Below are 15,845 nucleotides of genomic sequence, written 5' to 3' on the forward strand. Positions count from 1 at the left end.
AGGAAGGAAGTGTAGGAAGAAATATCCTTCTGGGTTCTTCTCCAAGTGGGGAAAAAGACACTGGAAACATGGAGACTGCTTGGAAAGATGAAGGATATTTCTTCCTACGGAAGGAAGGAAGGAAGGAAGGAAGGAAGGAAGGAAGGAAGGAAGGAAGGAAGGAAGGAAGGCTGGTTTGGGGGAGACAACCAACAACCAACAAGCCCTAATCTGAAAAATGTTAAATTTGCACAAAATGTAAGAAACATCTATTTGGAAACCAGGGAGTATTCCAAAATAAAACACAGGTCAAATGTCTGGAAAAAGATGCAACATGTTGACTTGTGAGTGATGGAACCTGGTTGAAGAAGAGCAGGCTGAGGAGGATGCCCTTAACCCTGATTCTGGGTCCCTCCCCCTCCTCTTCCCCTCCCTCCCCTACTCTTCCCCCTCCCCCTCCTCCTCTTTCTCCTCTTCCTCCTCGTCTCCTCATCTTCCTTCCCCTTCCTACTTCTCCCCCTCCTCTTCCCCTCTTCCTCCCTCTTCCTCCTCCTCCTCTTCTTCCTCCCCCCCTACTTCTTCCCCTCCTCTTCCCCTCTTTGCCCCCCACTCTTCCTCCCCCTCTTCTTTCCCCCTACTTCTCCCCCTCCTCTTCCCCTCCCTCTTCGTCCTCTACTCGTCCTCCTCTTCACCTTCCTCCTCTTCCCCCTCCCCCTCCTCTTGCTCCTCTTCTTCCTCTTCCTCCTCCTCCCCTTCCTCCCCCTCCTTTCTCCTGTTCCTTCCCCTCCTCCTCCTTTCTCCTCCTCCTCCTCCTCCTTCCCCCCACCTTCTCAGGCCCAGCAGTCCCTTCCCTTTTTCTTTTGCTTTGCGTCAATCAGCGGCTCCTTCTCCTCCGTTTCCGCCCATCCAGCAGTGCCCGTTTGATTTCAAACTTTGGGTTCAGCTGTTGACACTTCCGGTTGCCTCCCTTCCCTTCCCATTGGCTGGGGAGCCCAGTTGATGCTGTGTGGCCAAATAAAGCCACAGTATAAAAAAGTGTGTGTGTGTGTGTCAGACATCGGCTGGAGAGAGAGAGTGTGAGTGAGTGAGTGCAAGTGTGGGCGGCCGAGTTATGAATGAAGGCCGGAGCAAAGTCTAAGTTTTATCGCTCTGGGGCTTTTGCAAAAGGTTTTCCCCATCCCAGGAAGGAGATTTTTGAGAGAAGCAGCGGCTGAAAAATTGGCTGCCTATTTATGTTCGGCCACATCGGTGCTGCTTTTAACCCTTAAGCCATGTTGGCTGGTTCACCCCACCGCAAGAGGCTGCAATCTATAACTTGCAAGCCTCAGATGCAAGCCATGGTTTGATCTGACGTTGCAAAAAATAAATTAGTTTGTTTAAAGAATCAGGGTTTGCATGAAGGAGGTCTGAAGGATATTGCAAAATCTCCATTCCCACCCCACTCCTGGGGGGAAGGATATTGCAAAATCTCCATTCCCACCCCATTCCCGGGGGGAAGGATACTGCAAAATCCCCATTCCCTCCCCACTCTGGGGCCAGCCAGAGGTGGTGTTTGCCGGTTCTCCAAACTGCTCAAAATATCCGCTACCGGTTCGCCAGAACCTGTCAGAACCTGCTGGATTTCACCCTATGTGCCATGCCCTCTTTTGCAAAACCAACCTCTTGTCCCCCCTTCCTCCTTCGTGAATCGGTTGCTGGGTCTTGTCCTTCCCCTGGAGGAGGGGGGGGAGGGATGGAGGGGGGGCAGGCCACGAGGCTATTCAGCCTCCCTGAGCAGTAATTTCCCTCCCTCTGCTTTCCTCCCCTCCCTCCTTCCTTCTTTCCACGAAGTTGCAAGCTCCGAGGAAGATACCCTCTGTCTGAGGCTGACTCACTCTTGCCTGTTTAACAATCTTTTTTTGCTCCCAGTTCTGAGAAGCCAGCAAGGCTGTCAGGAATTCTGAATGTGCTAGTCTAGGGTTTGCAAAGAGGTTAGCTGTTGGATGTCGGCTCCAATTCCCAGATATTTTTTTTTAGAACCGGCTGGCTGGGAGAACAGAACATGGCACGATTTGGCCAGCAGCGCTGAGAACAAGCTTCCCTCAAGAAGCGGAAGTCGGAGAGTTGCCACACGCCGATTGTGATGTGACGGGTGTGATGGTTGGGTTGAGGGAGGGGGGGGAGCTTCATCATGCCATAGGTGAAGAAGCCAGCTGCTGCGGTTTCGCCCCTGCCTAATTCCAGGCTTAGTAGTGTCTTCTGCTATGAAGGAGAAATCGACGTTCTCTCTGAGCTTGGTTGTGTTTTCTTGCAGACGTTTGATGACGCAGCTAGGTAACCTCATCAGTGCCAGTAAGGAGTGGGGTGTATTAGCGTGCATGATATTCCCTGGTTTGGGTCATGAAACATCTGCAAGAAAACAACCAAGCTCAGAGAGCACTACGGACCCCACCGTCCTCCTCCTCCTCCTCTTCCTCCCTCCTCTCCACAAACCCTTTGTCAGCACTTCAAGCTGCATGTAGTGCTGACATAAGAAGGAGAGGCGGAGGCGTCTGGAAAGGGACATTTGACTTTTCACCTACTTATTTTCCCTGGAGATAATATCCCCTAGGAGATGGGATGGGAGGGGGGAAATTCCTTTGAGCTGGAGCAGTAGATTAGGGGTGGAATGACTTGGAAGATGGCCAATGAGTGCAGGGGAGTGGGGAACGGAAAGGGAGGGTTTTGGGGCTGGAAGTCAGTGTTGGCTTCGATGGAGTCGGGTCTAAAATGTCGTGCTTAATAAATAGGAGTTTTTCTTCAAAGACTTAGTTTGAAATGCAATTTATTTGAGACGACCTCGAAACCTGACACCCTCCTCCCTTTTAGCACTGATGATGTTACCTAGTTGGGTCACGAAACGTCTGCAAGAAAACAACCAAGCTCAGAGAGCACTACAGACCCCACAGTTGTCGTCGTACCTCCTCCTTCTCCTCTTTGCAAATTCCTCCCTTCTAGCACTGATAATGTTACCTAGTTGGGTCATGAAACGTCTGCGAGGAAAGACCCAAGTTCAGAGGGCGTTCATTTCAACCCTGAGTTATAAACGTTCCTCCTTAACTTAAACCATCATTTGCCTAACCTCGGTTCAGCGGGGAGGCGAGGTCCCACCAAGTGGGTTGAGAGGGGTGTGTTGTCCTTCCTTGTGGTCAGTTCAGAGGCAGGTCTCCCTACAGCCCCTTCCCACAATTAAAAACCTTGCCCCTTTCTAATTATCTCCCTCTCTCTGTCTCCCTCTCCCTCTCCTTCTCTGAAATGTCCTTCCCCCCCCCCACTTCCCCCCCCCCCAGAATTGCTGCATGAAAGGGTGACCGTGTTTCCCCCATCAGGATAAACCAGGGGGTGAAATGCTCCCGGTTCGGACTGGATCGGTAGCGATGGCAGCGGGTGGTTCGGAGAACCGGTAGCAAAAATCCCTGCGCCCCCCCCCCCCCACCATGCTCAGCTGAGCCGTACGATCATCAGAGGCTTTTTTTTTTTTTTTTTTTTTTTACTTTTCAAAGCATTTTTTCTACAACCTCTTCCGGCGAAAAAATGCTTTGAAAAGTTAAAAAAAAAAAAAGCCTCTGATGATCGCGCGGACTCAGCTGGGATCGTCAGAGGCTTTTCAAAGCATTTTTTTCCTGCAACCTCTTGGTCGAAGAGGTGGTTAAAAAAAAATGCTTTGAAAAGTCTCTGACCATCCCAGCTGAGTTGCCTGATCGGCAGAGGCTTTTCAATGCATTTTTTAAAAAGCCTCTCTGACGATCCCAGCTGAGTTGCCTGATGGCCAGAGGCTTTTCAAAACATTAGAAAAAATGCTTTGAAAAGTTAAAAAAAAAAAAAGCCTCTGATGATCGCGCGGCTCAGCTGGGATCGTCAGAGGCTTTTCAAAGCATTTTTTCCTGCAACCCTCTTGGCCGAAGAAGTGGTTAAAAAAATGCTTTGAAAAGTCTCTGATGATCCCAGCTGAGTTGCCTGATCGGCAGAGAGGCTTTTCAATGCATTTTTAAAAAAGCCTCTCTGATGATCCCAGCTGAGTTGCTGATGGCCAGAGGCTTTTCAAAGCATTAGAAAAATTGCTTTGAAAAGTTTTTTTTTTTAAAAAAAAAAGTTGGCCACCGCCCCACCCAGTCACATTAAACCCCCCCCCCACCAAGCCACGCCCACAGAATCGGTACTAACAAATTTTAGATTTCACCCCTGGGATAAACCCTGGTTGCTTAATCACAATGTGTGATGTGTGTACGAAGCAAAATGAAGTGGGTGTAACAACTCTCCACCAAACTATGAATTGGCAGGAATCATCCGTGACTTTTTTTACGCAGCAATCGAGCAGAATTCATGATGCTTTCATGCCACGGGTGAGCCCAATCCGAGGTGGATAAAAAGCCAGGCTGCTTTTGACTTTGATTTCACAGGGAGTCCTCGACTTATGACCACAGGTGTAGTCCTCGACGTACGACCGCAATGGAGCCACCCCGAATATTGGTGGCTAAGTGAAACATTTGTGAAGTGAATTTTGCCCCCCAGGTCACGACCTCGTGTGCCACCATTGTTAAGTGAATCATCGCTAATCGTTCATCACTGTTCTGTTGTTAAGTTAGTCACGCTAGGATCGTTAGGCGAATCTGGCTCCCCCAGTGACTTTGCTTGTCGGAAGATCGCAAAAGGGGATTGCACGGGACGCCGCGACGGTCATAAGTGTGAGGCCAGTTGCCAAGCGTCTGAATTTTGATCATGTGTCCGTGGGGATACGGCAACGGTCGGAAGTGTGAAAAACCGTCAGAAGTCATTTTTTTTCCAGTGCCGCTGTAACATTGAACGGTCACTAAGTGGAACTTATGACCATTGCAGGGTTCTCCCCAGTCACGTGATCACAAGCTTGGCCACTGGCAGGTATTTATGGGGAAAGCCAGATTCGCTTCCCAACTGTGAGGCTAACTTAACAACTGCAGACAGGAAGGTCGTAAAATGGGGCAAAACTTCACTTAGCAACGGGCTTGCTTAGCGACAGGAATTTTGGGCTCGATTGCGGTCGTACGTTGAGGTACAAATCTATACAAATCTGAATTCTGATTTTGCTCAGATGTGGACTTCTGCTAAGCCCTGGTCTTTTATATATATATAAAATATATATTTTATATATATATAAATATATATATTTATATATATATAATATATATATATATATATATATATATATATATATATATATATATATATATATAATATATATATATATATATATATATAATATATATAGTATATGCCGTATTTTCCTGAAAATAAGACCCTGTCTTACATTTTTTTGAACCCTGAAATAAGCGCTTGGCCTTATTGCCATGCGCTTAAATGCCCGATTGGGCTTATTAGCAGAGAATGTCTTATTTTGGGTACAGTTTTATTTATAGTTTTTTCTTTAAGAGCCATAAGTGCTTGGTGGACAAAGTATTGTCTGGGTCAATATATTTTACACACAGTAATAATAATAGTAATATTGTTTAGATATGCTGTACATAATCTTTCAACTTCTAACCTTTGTGTATACATAATAGTTATAATGTATTCCATTCCATTCCATTCCATTCCATTCCATTCCATTCCATTCCATTCCATTCCTGTTCTATTCTATTCTATTCTATTCTATTCTATTCTATTCTATTCTATTCTATTCTATTCTATTCCATTCCATTCCATTCCATTCCATTCCATTCTAAAGGAAGACATAATAGCAGTGTTTCGATATCTCAGGGGTTGCCCCAAAGAAGAGGGAGTCAAGCTATTCTCCAAAGCACCTGAAGGCAGGACAAGAAGCAATGGGTGGAAACTCATCAAGGAGAGAAGCAACCTAGAACTAGGAGAAATTTCCTGACAATAAGAACAATTAATCAGTGGAACAAATTGGCCTCCAGAAGTTGTGAATGCTCCAACACTGGAAGTTTTTAAGATAGAGGTTGGATAACCATTTGTCTGAAGTGGTGGAGGGTTTCCTGCCTGGGCAGGGGGTTGGACTAGAAGACCTCCAAGCTCCCTTCCAACTCTGTTATTCTATTCTATTCTATTCTATTCTATTCTATTCTATTCTATTCTATTCTATTCTATTCTATTCTATTCTATTCTATTCTATTCTACATAATACTATTTTCCCAATTTCTAACATCTACCTCTCTTTTTCCAACCTCTTAATAAAATAGCCACCCTATTAAGAAGCCTTCTATATCTTTCCATCACCTCTTGCCCTTTTTAGGATTCTGATTGACTTTTTGGTCAATCTTTCCTGCTTCTCCCTTGGGATCTCGTAGCTCCTTAAAGCTCCTGGTCTTTGGCCTCTAGCATCTCTCTCCGAGGGCGACATCTGTCCAGTTTGTTCTGCTCTGCGCATCAACGCACAGGAATTATTTTATTTTTAATTTTATTTTTTGGCCATAAATTGAAGCTCCTGCAGGATTCTCTCCCCGCTAGGGAGAGAGCTGTGTTTGGGGATAACAGGGGGGGGATTTATTTTGTTTTCCTTCCTGCTTGACCTTGGAATCTTGCAGAAGCCGGAGAGGAAAATGTGTCGGGCAAATGTGTCAGGGTTTCCTTTCCTGGGGGAGGGAGTGGGGAGTTGAGATCACACTCGACCTCCTGCAGCAATGACAGCCTAGCTAGAGGGAAGAAGACCAATAATAGGATTGCTAAACCCTTTTTAAATTCTCTTTAAAAAAAAAAAAAAAGAACTTTCGCCTTGCAAACCTCAGCATATCTGTATATGGAATTCTCCCCTTCTCCAATTCATCTGGATCCTATTATTACAGGACTCACAGGCAAAGTCTCATAACATAAGAATTTTGTGGTTGCATCAACCCAAGTCCCTTCCCCCCCCCCACTCTCTTCTGCCCCCCACATCCCAGCCCCTCCCCATAGCCCTGTACAGGGTTTTTAACCCAGTGTTTCTCCACCACAGCAGCTTGAAGATGGGTGGACTTTAACTCCCAGAATGCCAAGCCTGGCTGGGGAATTCTGGGAGTTTTTTTTTTTTTTAAATTTGATTTATATGCCGCCCTTCTCCGGAGACTCAGGGCGGCTTACAATGCGTTAAGCAATAGCCTTCATACTTCTTGTATATATTTTATACAAAGTCAGCTTATTGCCCCCACAATCTGGGTCCTCATTTTACCTACCTTAGAAAGGATGGAAGGCTGAGTCAACCTTGAGCCTGGTGAGATTTGAACTTGCAGTAATTGCAGGCAGCTGATGTTAATAACAGTGCTTTAGTCTGCTGAGCCACCAGTTGAAGTCCATCCACCTCCAAGTTCCCGAAGTTGAAAAATAAGTGATCCTTCTTCTCTTTCCAACTCTATCATTCATTCATAGCAGCCAAGGGGATTCTGGGAGTTGAAGTCCACCCATCTTCAAGTTCCCTGGATAACTCTGCAGACTAAGCACTGCAATTTAACACCAGCTGTAAGTTCGAATCTTGCCAGGCTCAAGGTTGACTCAGCCTTCCATCCTTTCTAAGGTAGGTAAATTGAGGACCCAGATTGTGGGGGCAATAAGATGACTTTGTATAAAATATACAAAAGTATGAAGGCTATTCCTTAAGAACATTGTAAGCCGCCCTGAGTCTCCGGAGAAGGGCGGCATATAAATCAAATTAAAAAATAAAAAATAAAAAAAAATAAAAATAAAAAGTTCCTGAAGTTGAAAAATAGGTAATCCTTCTGCTCTTTCCAACTCTATCATGCATTCATGGCTGGCTGGGGAATTCTGGGAGTTGAAGTCCACCCATGATCAAGTGGCAGCAGTTGAGAAACACTGGGTGAACCGAATTGGCATATTTTCTTGCCACGACTTCCCCCCCCCCATGCTCCTTTCTCGCCAATGAGGCCGAGGAGCGAGGTGCCCAATTGTTTCTCAGCCTGACTCATTTTTAAAAGCTCGAAAAGAAAACGAGTTTCTCCAGCTGCACCGAAACTTCGGGGTTTTTTTTTTTTTTTTTCCACTTTCCGATGCAGCCTTCCTCTACGATGTGACAGTGGCCGGCGATTTAATTTGCCACCATTCCTCAAGGGCGAGTCCAAGCAAGGACCAAACTTCAGGGCCCTTCTTCGAGAATCCTTCAGATTCTGCAGAATTTAGTTTTTTCTGCTCCAAGGGGGTGGAAGGTGGCTTTTGCTCTTCAGACGAGCAGGTGGGAGGACTTCCTAAATTTATTCTCCAAGGGAGAAATTCGCTGGCAATCTGATCTAAGCGGGAGATCGTTGCATTTCAATCGGATCTTCTAATCCCAATCTGCAGATCTGGGACTACTCGGCAACGGAGAATCTGGATCGATGGGTCCGGAGCCTGGTTTCTTGTTTGCGGTTGGTTGTTTCAGATGCCTGCAGTGATTATCCGAAGGATGTTAAGTGGAAACCTGCCCGTGTAACCCATTTTTATTAAAGGGCCTCCGTTTTTTTATGAGCTGGACTCTCTTCCTTTAATATGTGGGATGGTGGGGCGCCTGATTTGTGGATTAGAAATGCAACTGGAGCCCTCATTCTGTGTATCTGAAGAAAAGATCCCCATCTTTTTTTTTTTTAATTTGATTTATAAGCCGCCCTTCTCCGGAGACTCAGGGCGGCTTACAATGCGTTAAGCAATAGCCTTCATTCTTTTGTATATTTTTATACAAAGTCAGCTTATTGCCCCCACAAACTGGGTCCTCATTTCACCTACCTTAGAAAGGATGGAAGGCTGAGTCAACCTTGAGCCTTGGAGAGATTCGAACCAGCAGAAATTGCAGGCAGCTGTGTTAATAACAGGGTGCACTAAACCACTGTACTACCAAGGCTCTTTTACTCTTACACCCCCCCCCCCAAAAATATGCCTCCTTCTCTTCCTTCCCCAGTAAAAATTGCACTTGTGAATGTGCACCAGGATCCTTGATCAGTGGTTCAGACTGGTGCGGGTAAAAGGTAGTGGCAACCTGCAGGTAGGCCTCTCCCACCTACCATCCTATTTAGCTACGTTTTCTCTTGCACTTGTGAATGTGCAGCTCGCTGGAGGATTGGCAATCCTCGGTAGGGACATTACAAGCTAATCTTGTGTAGGCCTCCTTTTCTATCGCTTATCTAGTGCCGCTGTTCTTTCCCACGTTCCCTTTGTTAATCCTCGGCTCCGCACATTTGCCCTTTCCGATCCCTTAAGCAGGATGCAGGTGGTGGGTTTTTTTTTTTTTTTTAGCAGGATGGAGAAAAGGGCGAGGACTAGAAACTTTGGTTCTTTTACTCAATTATTATTTTTTTCCAAAAAAAAAAAAAAAAAGCAAAATGCATGTGCCTTTGAGAGACAAGAAAGGGAGGGAGGAAGGAAGGGAAAGAAAGAAAGAAAAAGGAGAGAGAAAGAAACAAAGAAATCGGAAAGGAAAGAAAGAAAGGAAAGAGAGAGAGAAAGGAAGGAAGGAAGGAAGAAAGGAAGGAAGGAAGGAGAGGAAGAAGGGAGTGAGTGAAGGAAGGAAGGAAGGAAAGAAGGAAGGAGAGGAAGGGAGTGAGTGAGTGGAGGAAGGAAAGAGGAAGAAGGGAGTGAGTGAGTGAAGGGAGGGAGGGAAGAAAGAAAGAAAGAAGGAAAGAAAGAAAGGAAGGAAGGAGAGGAAGAAGGGAGTGAGTGAGTGAAGGGAGGGAGGGAAGAAAGAAGGAAGGGAGGAAAGAAAGAAAGAAAGAAAGAAAGAAAGAAAGAAAGAAAGAAAGAAAGAAAGAAAGAAAGAAAGAAAGAAAGAAAGAAAAAGAAAGAAAGTTGCATTTTCTCATCAGGGCTACCAACACAAACCTTGCAGGCACCAGCAGGCACCTTTCTGGGACTGCCTGCCTGCCTGCAGTGTGTCTTTGTGCATACGCGTGTGTGTGTGTGTATTTGTGTGTTTGCTTTCCGTCTTCTCTTCCCCACCCCCCTTTCAAAATATATCACGCTGGTGCTGGTGTAAGATTATATCGTTCCTTTCCCTGCTGGCATCTGCCTTGTCCATGCTCCAGCCGGGCTCCTGTTTCACTCCTGACGCAGGTTGCCACAAGGGGGTGGGGGTGGGGGGGGTGGGGGGGGCTGAGCTCCCAGGATTGGGGAGCGTGATTGTGTATGGGGGCCGTCCAGGAAAGTTCCCTGGCTACCCACACACACAAACAAAACCTTTTCCTAACACACACGTGTGTGTGTGTGTGTGTGTGTGTGTGTGTGTGTGCGTGTGTGCGTGCGTGTGTGTGCGTGTGTGTGTGTGTGTGTGATCTTTTATTTTTAAATCTCTGCATTTTGCAGCCAAGTCTCGCTTGGCTTTTTCCAGATATCTGCTTGTTGTGCCCTGGTTCCTGCCCCACAAGCCCAGTTCTTTCAGACTGGGAGCCCCCAAGGAGGACCAAAAGACCAGACCCCCCCTTTCTTTTCAAGTCTCAGCTGCAAGGCCCTGGAAGACACACATACACCCCCTCCCCCCCGCGTCAGAAACGTCACAAACAGGAAAAGAACAAAATGTGAAAATAGGTAGATGAATACCTATCACAAAAGCAGAGGATACAAAGCGTAGGTGAAGGAAGGATAAAAGATGGCCACCTCGCCTGCTCGAGGGGTTATATAAGCCCTCTGTATATGATAAATGATCGTGAAATTATCCATAATAAATTATCAGGCGTTTTTCCCGTCTCTTGCACCTGTTATGCAAACTCTCTGGGTGTTTTGACTTCCTTCCTTCCCTCCTTTTCTCCCTCCCTTTTTCCTTTCCTACTTCCTCCTTTCCTTCCTCCCTCCCTTTTCTCCCTTCCTTCCTCCTTTTCTCCCTCCCTTTTTCCTTTCTCTTCCCTCCTTCCTCCTTTCCTTCCTCCCGCCCTCCTTTCCTTCCATTTTCCTTTCCCTTCCCTCCTTCCCTCCCTCCACCCTCTCTCCTTTTCTTCCTCCTTTCCTCCCTTTTTCCTTTCCTCCTTCCTCCTTTCCTTCCCTCCTCCCTCCTTTTCCTTTCCTTTCCCTTCTTCCTCCTTTCCTCGCTCCTTTCCTTCCTCCCTCCCTTCCTTTTCTCCCTCCCTTTTTCCTTTCCTTTCCCTCCTTCCTCCTTTCCTTCATTCCTCCCTCCTTTCCTTCCATTTTCCTTTCCCCTCCCTCCTTCCTCCTTTCCTCCCTCCCTCCCTCCTTTCCTTCCTTCCTCCCTCCTTTTCTTCCTCCCTCCCTCCCCTCCGTCCCTTTTTCCTTTCCTTTCCCTTCCCTCCTTCCTCCTTTCCTTCATCCCTCCCTCCTTTCCTTCCATTTTCCTTTCCCTTCCCTCCTTTCTCCCTTCCTTCATCCCTCCTTCCCATTTTCCTTCCCTTCCCTCTCTCTCCACCCTCTCTCCTTTTCTTCCTCCTTCCCTTCCCTCCCTTTTTTAACCTCTGCCCGGGTTGCCAGCTGCACCCAAGGGAGTGCGGGGAGGGGGGGGCATCCCGAAGAGGAACCAGCCTTCCAACTAAGAGCTGGAGGACCCCCAAAAGGAAAAACTCTCCTCTGTCTTTGATATTGAGGGGTGGGCAATTGTTCCCCCTCCACACATACCCCTCCCACTGGCAGGAGGGAGGGCTCCTGCAGCGTTTAAGGAGGGGTGGGGGTAGAGATTGAAATATCCAAGGGGCATCCCTGTCTGGCTTCCATTGCCAGCTCGTCTTTAGCAGCGCTGCGGGGGGCAGATTTTGCAAAAAAAAAATACAAAGATGGAAAAGGAAGGGTGAGAAAAGCATGGAATGGGGTGGGTGGGTATTGCATTGCAACCCCTTGAAAAGGAACAGGGCGCATTGGAGGTAGTAGCACCCCCCACTCCCACCCCCCCAAAGAAGCAGGGCATTCCTGGAGCCCCGCCTTTTTTGGCTTCTTTCCAGCTTCCTGTTTGACGTCAAAGCTCCCCCCCCCACTCCGAATCTCTCCAGGCTGCCCTTAGCAGCTCTTTTTTTACAACTTCGGTTGCGGAGCTTGTGTGTGTGTGAGTGTGTGTGTGTCTGCCTCCCCCTCCCGAATGTAATCTGAGCAGCCCCCCTCCCAAAAAAAAAACAAGGCAACCTCGCCTCCCCCCCACCCCCGGGAGAAAAAAAAGAAAGAAAGAAAGAAAATCTTTTTTTTTTTTATCCCCCTTTCATTTCATTTTTGCTTGTTGGAAATTTCATCTTCTTTTTGCCGGAAGGAGTTTTGGGGGGAGAAGAGCGAAGACTTTGGGGGGGGGGCGCCTCTTGATTTTTTTTTCTTTTTTTGGGGGGCAGAGGAGAGAGGAATTTCTTTCTTCCCACCCCCCCTCCACCTTCCTCCAGGAGGAAGATGAAGATGGGCTTCCTGGCGGCCTGGCGGGACTGGGCCCCCTCCCGCGTGCGGGTTAGCGCCCCGCAGAAGGACGGACCTTAAGCGAGGACTGAGCGTGCAAGCGAACATGGAACAGTGCCCGGGAACTTAAGCGCGTGCACACCGGTCTTTGAACTAACTGTCACCGATTTTTTTTTTTTTCTTTCTCTCTCTTTTTGTGTGTCTCTGTGTGTCTTTGCAACCAGACCGGTGGCTCCGAAGCCAGCGCACACAAAACACACACTCACACACACACGTACGTACAGAGTCACCCCTGCAAGGCGTTGTGTGTGTGTGTGTGTGTGTGCGGGTTTTTTTTTGTTTTTGTTTTTTTTTTGCTGGTGGTTCCGTAACTTCTGGGAAATCAGCATGGACAAGAAACAAGGTAGCTGTAAAAATGTTGCAATTGCAAATTATAACAATAATAAGCAGAATTGTTGTTGTGTGATTGCGCGAGGGGGGGTGGGAGGGAAGGAGAGGAGGGGGAGAAGGAGGGAGGGAGGGGAGGGGGAGAAAAAAAAAAGTCGGTTGCGATCCGAGTTTGCAGCTAATTTTTTTTTTCTTCTCTCTCTCTCTCTCTTCTCTCTCTCTCTTTCTTTCTTTCTTTCCCCGTGCAAAGGTTAAAAACACGCCCGTTGTTGCAGCGGTGGCGCCGGGCGGGGGGGTCGGTGGGTGGAAGCTTGAAATATGCACGGGGGGGGGGCAGGAGGAAGGGAGGGAGATGCATTATGAATGTGCAACCCCCCCCCTTCCAAAAGTTTTGCACGGGGGGGGAAGGGATGTTGCACAAGGAGGGGGGGGGGAAGCAGAAAGTGCAAAAAGGCGGCGTGCAAAGGCTTTTTTGCACGGCCCCAGTTTGGGGGGTGGGTGGGTGGGAGGTGGGGAGGTGGTCGCTTGCGGGCTTGCTTGCACACCCTCTCCCCAAATTGTGGTTGTGAGTAATGGTGTGTGGGGGGGAGGCTTGGGGAAGGGAGAGGGGGGGGGGGGCCTTGCAAAACTTTTATGAGATTTCCGGCCGGCGCCTGACAAATTTGCAGCTGTGTCGTGCAGGCGGAGCTCGAAAGAGCTTGCAGCCGTGCCTTAAAAATATATTATTATTATTATTATTATTATTATTATTATTATTATTATTATTATTATTATTATTATTATTATTATTATTATTATTATTATTTTCTCACTCCCTCTCTCTGCAAAGAGGATTGTCGCTTCCGTTTTTCCTCCTTTTTCTTTTCTTTTTTTTGCAACTTCTGCAAACGGGAGGCCCAGCCTTCCTTCAGAAAAAAAAAAAATAAAAAGCGACGGGAAAGGGGGGGGGAATTCCAATGGCTCCTCCCCGATCAGCTGCTGTGCCCCCCCTTCCAGCCACCCGGCTGGGGAGGGAGGGAGAGAGAGGGGGGGCTGACGTTAGTGCCTGTGCATCCTTTCTTGCAACCCTTGCTCGTTCTTCCCTGTCTGCCCGTCACCCCCACCTCAAAAGAAATTCTGAGCTATGTTTCCTTGCTTTCCAGTCGACCCAAATTGGTGGTGGCATTGAGGCGGTGCGCTCTGTACATGCTTAGAGGCATCCTGCTCTCTCTCTCTTCCAGAAGCTGTAGGTAGATGGCATCAGCGGTGGGATTCAAGTAATTTAACAACAACCGGTTCTCCCGAAGTGGGGCGAACCGGCTGAATCCCACTACTGGATGGCATGCGGTCGTGGAAAGGATGTGTGGGTTACAGATGGGGAAGCTTAAATATCCAGAACCTCCTTTATCATGGGGTGTGTCCATGGGTGGGGTTGAGGTTAAGGGGGATATTCTCCTGCGGCTCCCCCCCCTCCCGCCCTACAATTTTTCTGCAAATAGTTGTAAATTGCAATCTTTAGCGCCGATCGGTCGTGATAGCAAATTATTCTGAGTCCAATACAAGGACGGTCGATGCATTTGCTCAATCGAATAGGGTTGGGTATTACAGGTGGATGGGAGACCACTAAGCGATATAGACTAGACTGCAGGATTGGGGTGGGGGGTGGGAAGTCTTGGCAGCAGGTGACTTTCAAAGCCATTTTTGTATGGCTGCCAAAAAAGCTAGGTGGGGATGGCCATGAAGTCACCAAAGAGTAAGTTTGACTGACAGCAGGATTTTTTTTTTTAACCCTTTATGTAAATTAAATTATGCTCGGTTTTGGTCCTGCCCTGCTGGTTTGTTTGTTTTTCTCCTCCTCTTTTCTGTGCCTAAATGCAGAAAAGTTTGCAAAGTTTAGATAGATGCAGTGGTGGGATTCAGCCGGTTCGCCCCACTTCGGGAGAACCAGTTGTTAACTTTCTGAGCAGTTTGGCAAACTAGTTGTTGGAAGAAATCATTAGGGCAGAGAACCGGTTGTTAAATTACTTGAATCCCACCACTGGATAGATGGATGATAGATAGATAGATAGATAGATAGATAGATAGATAGATAGATAGATAGATGATGGATGGATGATATAATGATAGATAGAAATAATGATAGATGGGTAGAGATAAAGAGAAATATAGATAACGATAGATAGAAATAGAGATAAAGATAGATATAGATAATGATAGGTAAATAAATAGATAGATAGATAGATAGATAGATAGATAGATAGATAGATAATGATTGCTAAATAATGATTGATAGATAATGATAGGTAGGTAGATAATGATTGCTAAATAATGATTGATAGATGGTAGATGATAGATAGATAGATGAAAGATGAATGGAGAGAGATGAGAAATGATACATGGATGGATGAATAGAATAGAATAGAATAGAATAGAATAGAATAGAATAGAATAGAATAGAACTTTTTATTGCCAAATGTCATTGGACACACAAGGAATTTGTCTTGGTGCATATGCTCTCGATGTATATAAAAGAAAAAAATACGTTCATCAAGATTATATAGAGAGACAGAGATGATGAGAGAGAGAGAGAGAGAGAGAGAGACAGACAGACAGACAAGTGTTTCCCAACTTGGCAGTTTGAAGATGAGTAGACTTCAACTCCCAGAATTCCCCAGCCAGCCATGAATATTGTTGTTTTTGGGGTGTTTTTTTTTTTAAGTTAAGAATGCTCTTTGTGTCTTTGCCTGTTTCCTGGATTATCGCACCAGTTTAGAATCTTTGGTATCTGGGATGAAATTCCTAGGAATTCATTGTGTTGACATACATGTACAAGAAGCAAGTTGCTGGTTTTAGGATGAAAGAATTGCTAGCATTGTTCGAAGCATTGCAGAGGGCTGTGCCATCTGAACCAGGAACCAAGCGGGGTTTCCAGAAACCCAGATTCACACAACGACGCACAATGACAGTCTGTGGATGAATGGAGGTCGCCTCACTTACGTTTTGATGTCCAAAACATTTTGAATAAGGGGTCCTTCTTCACTCTGGCTGCCACTGTTAGCCTTTGAGACTGAAAATCCTAAAGATCAAATTGAGCTGGTTTTACACCCCTGTGAGGTAGGCCTCCAGGTTCTCCCTGCAGACGCAAAACGGCTCCTCCTCGTTTAAGCAACCGTTCGATGAAAAAAAAATATCCCTTGGCGAAGAATCTTCCCCTTGGATGA

At 46.6% G+C, this 15,845-nt stretch overlaps 1 protein-coding gene across 2 annotated transcripts in view; it reads left to right on the plus strand.

The window, feature by feature from the left end:
- The window catches only part of MAP2K3 (mitogen-activated protein kinase kinase 3), a 58,316-nt gene that overhangs the window by 11,654 nt on the left and 30,817 nt on the right, over positions 1-15,845 (plus strand). Inside the window, exon 1 of one of the 2 annotated variants that reach the window (XM_070955447.1) lies at positions 11,922-12,661. The exons of the other annotated variant lie outside the window; for it this stretch is intronic. Within the exon in view, the coding sequence (XP_070811548.1) occupies positions 12,646-12,661 (16 nt within the window). The 5' untranslated portion in view covers positions 11,922-12,645. Of the gene's footprint in view, positions 1-11,921; positions 12,662-15,845 lie in introns of those variants that run through there. 2 annotated transcript variants of the gene reach the window in all.

This window comes from Pituophis catenifer, unplaced genomic scaffold, assembly GCF_029215685.1.
Source record: "Pituophis catenifer annectens isolate HBS135680 unplaced genomic scaffold, rPitCat1.0.hap2 SCAF_16, whole genome shotgun sequence".
Lineage (NCBI taxonomy): Eukaryota > Metazoa > Chordata > Lepidosauria > Squamata > Colubridae > Pituophis > Pituophis catenifer.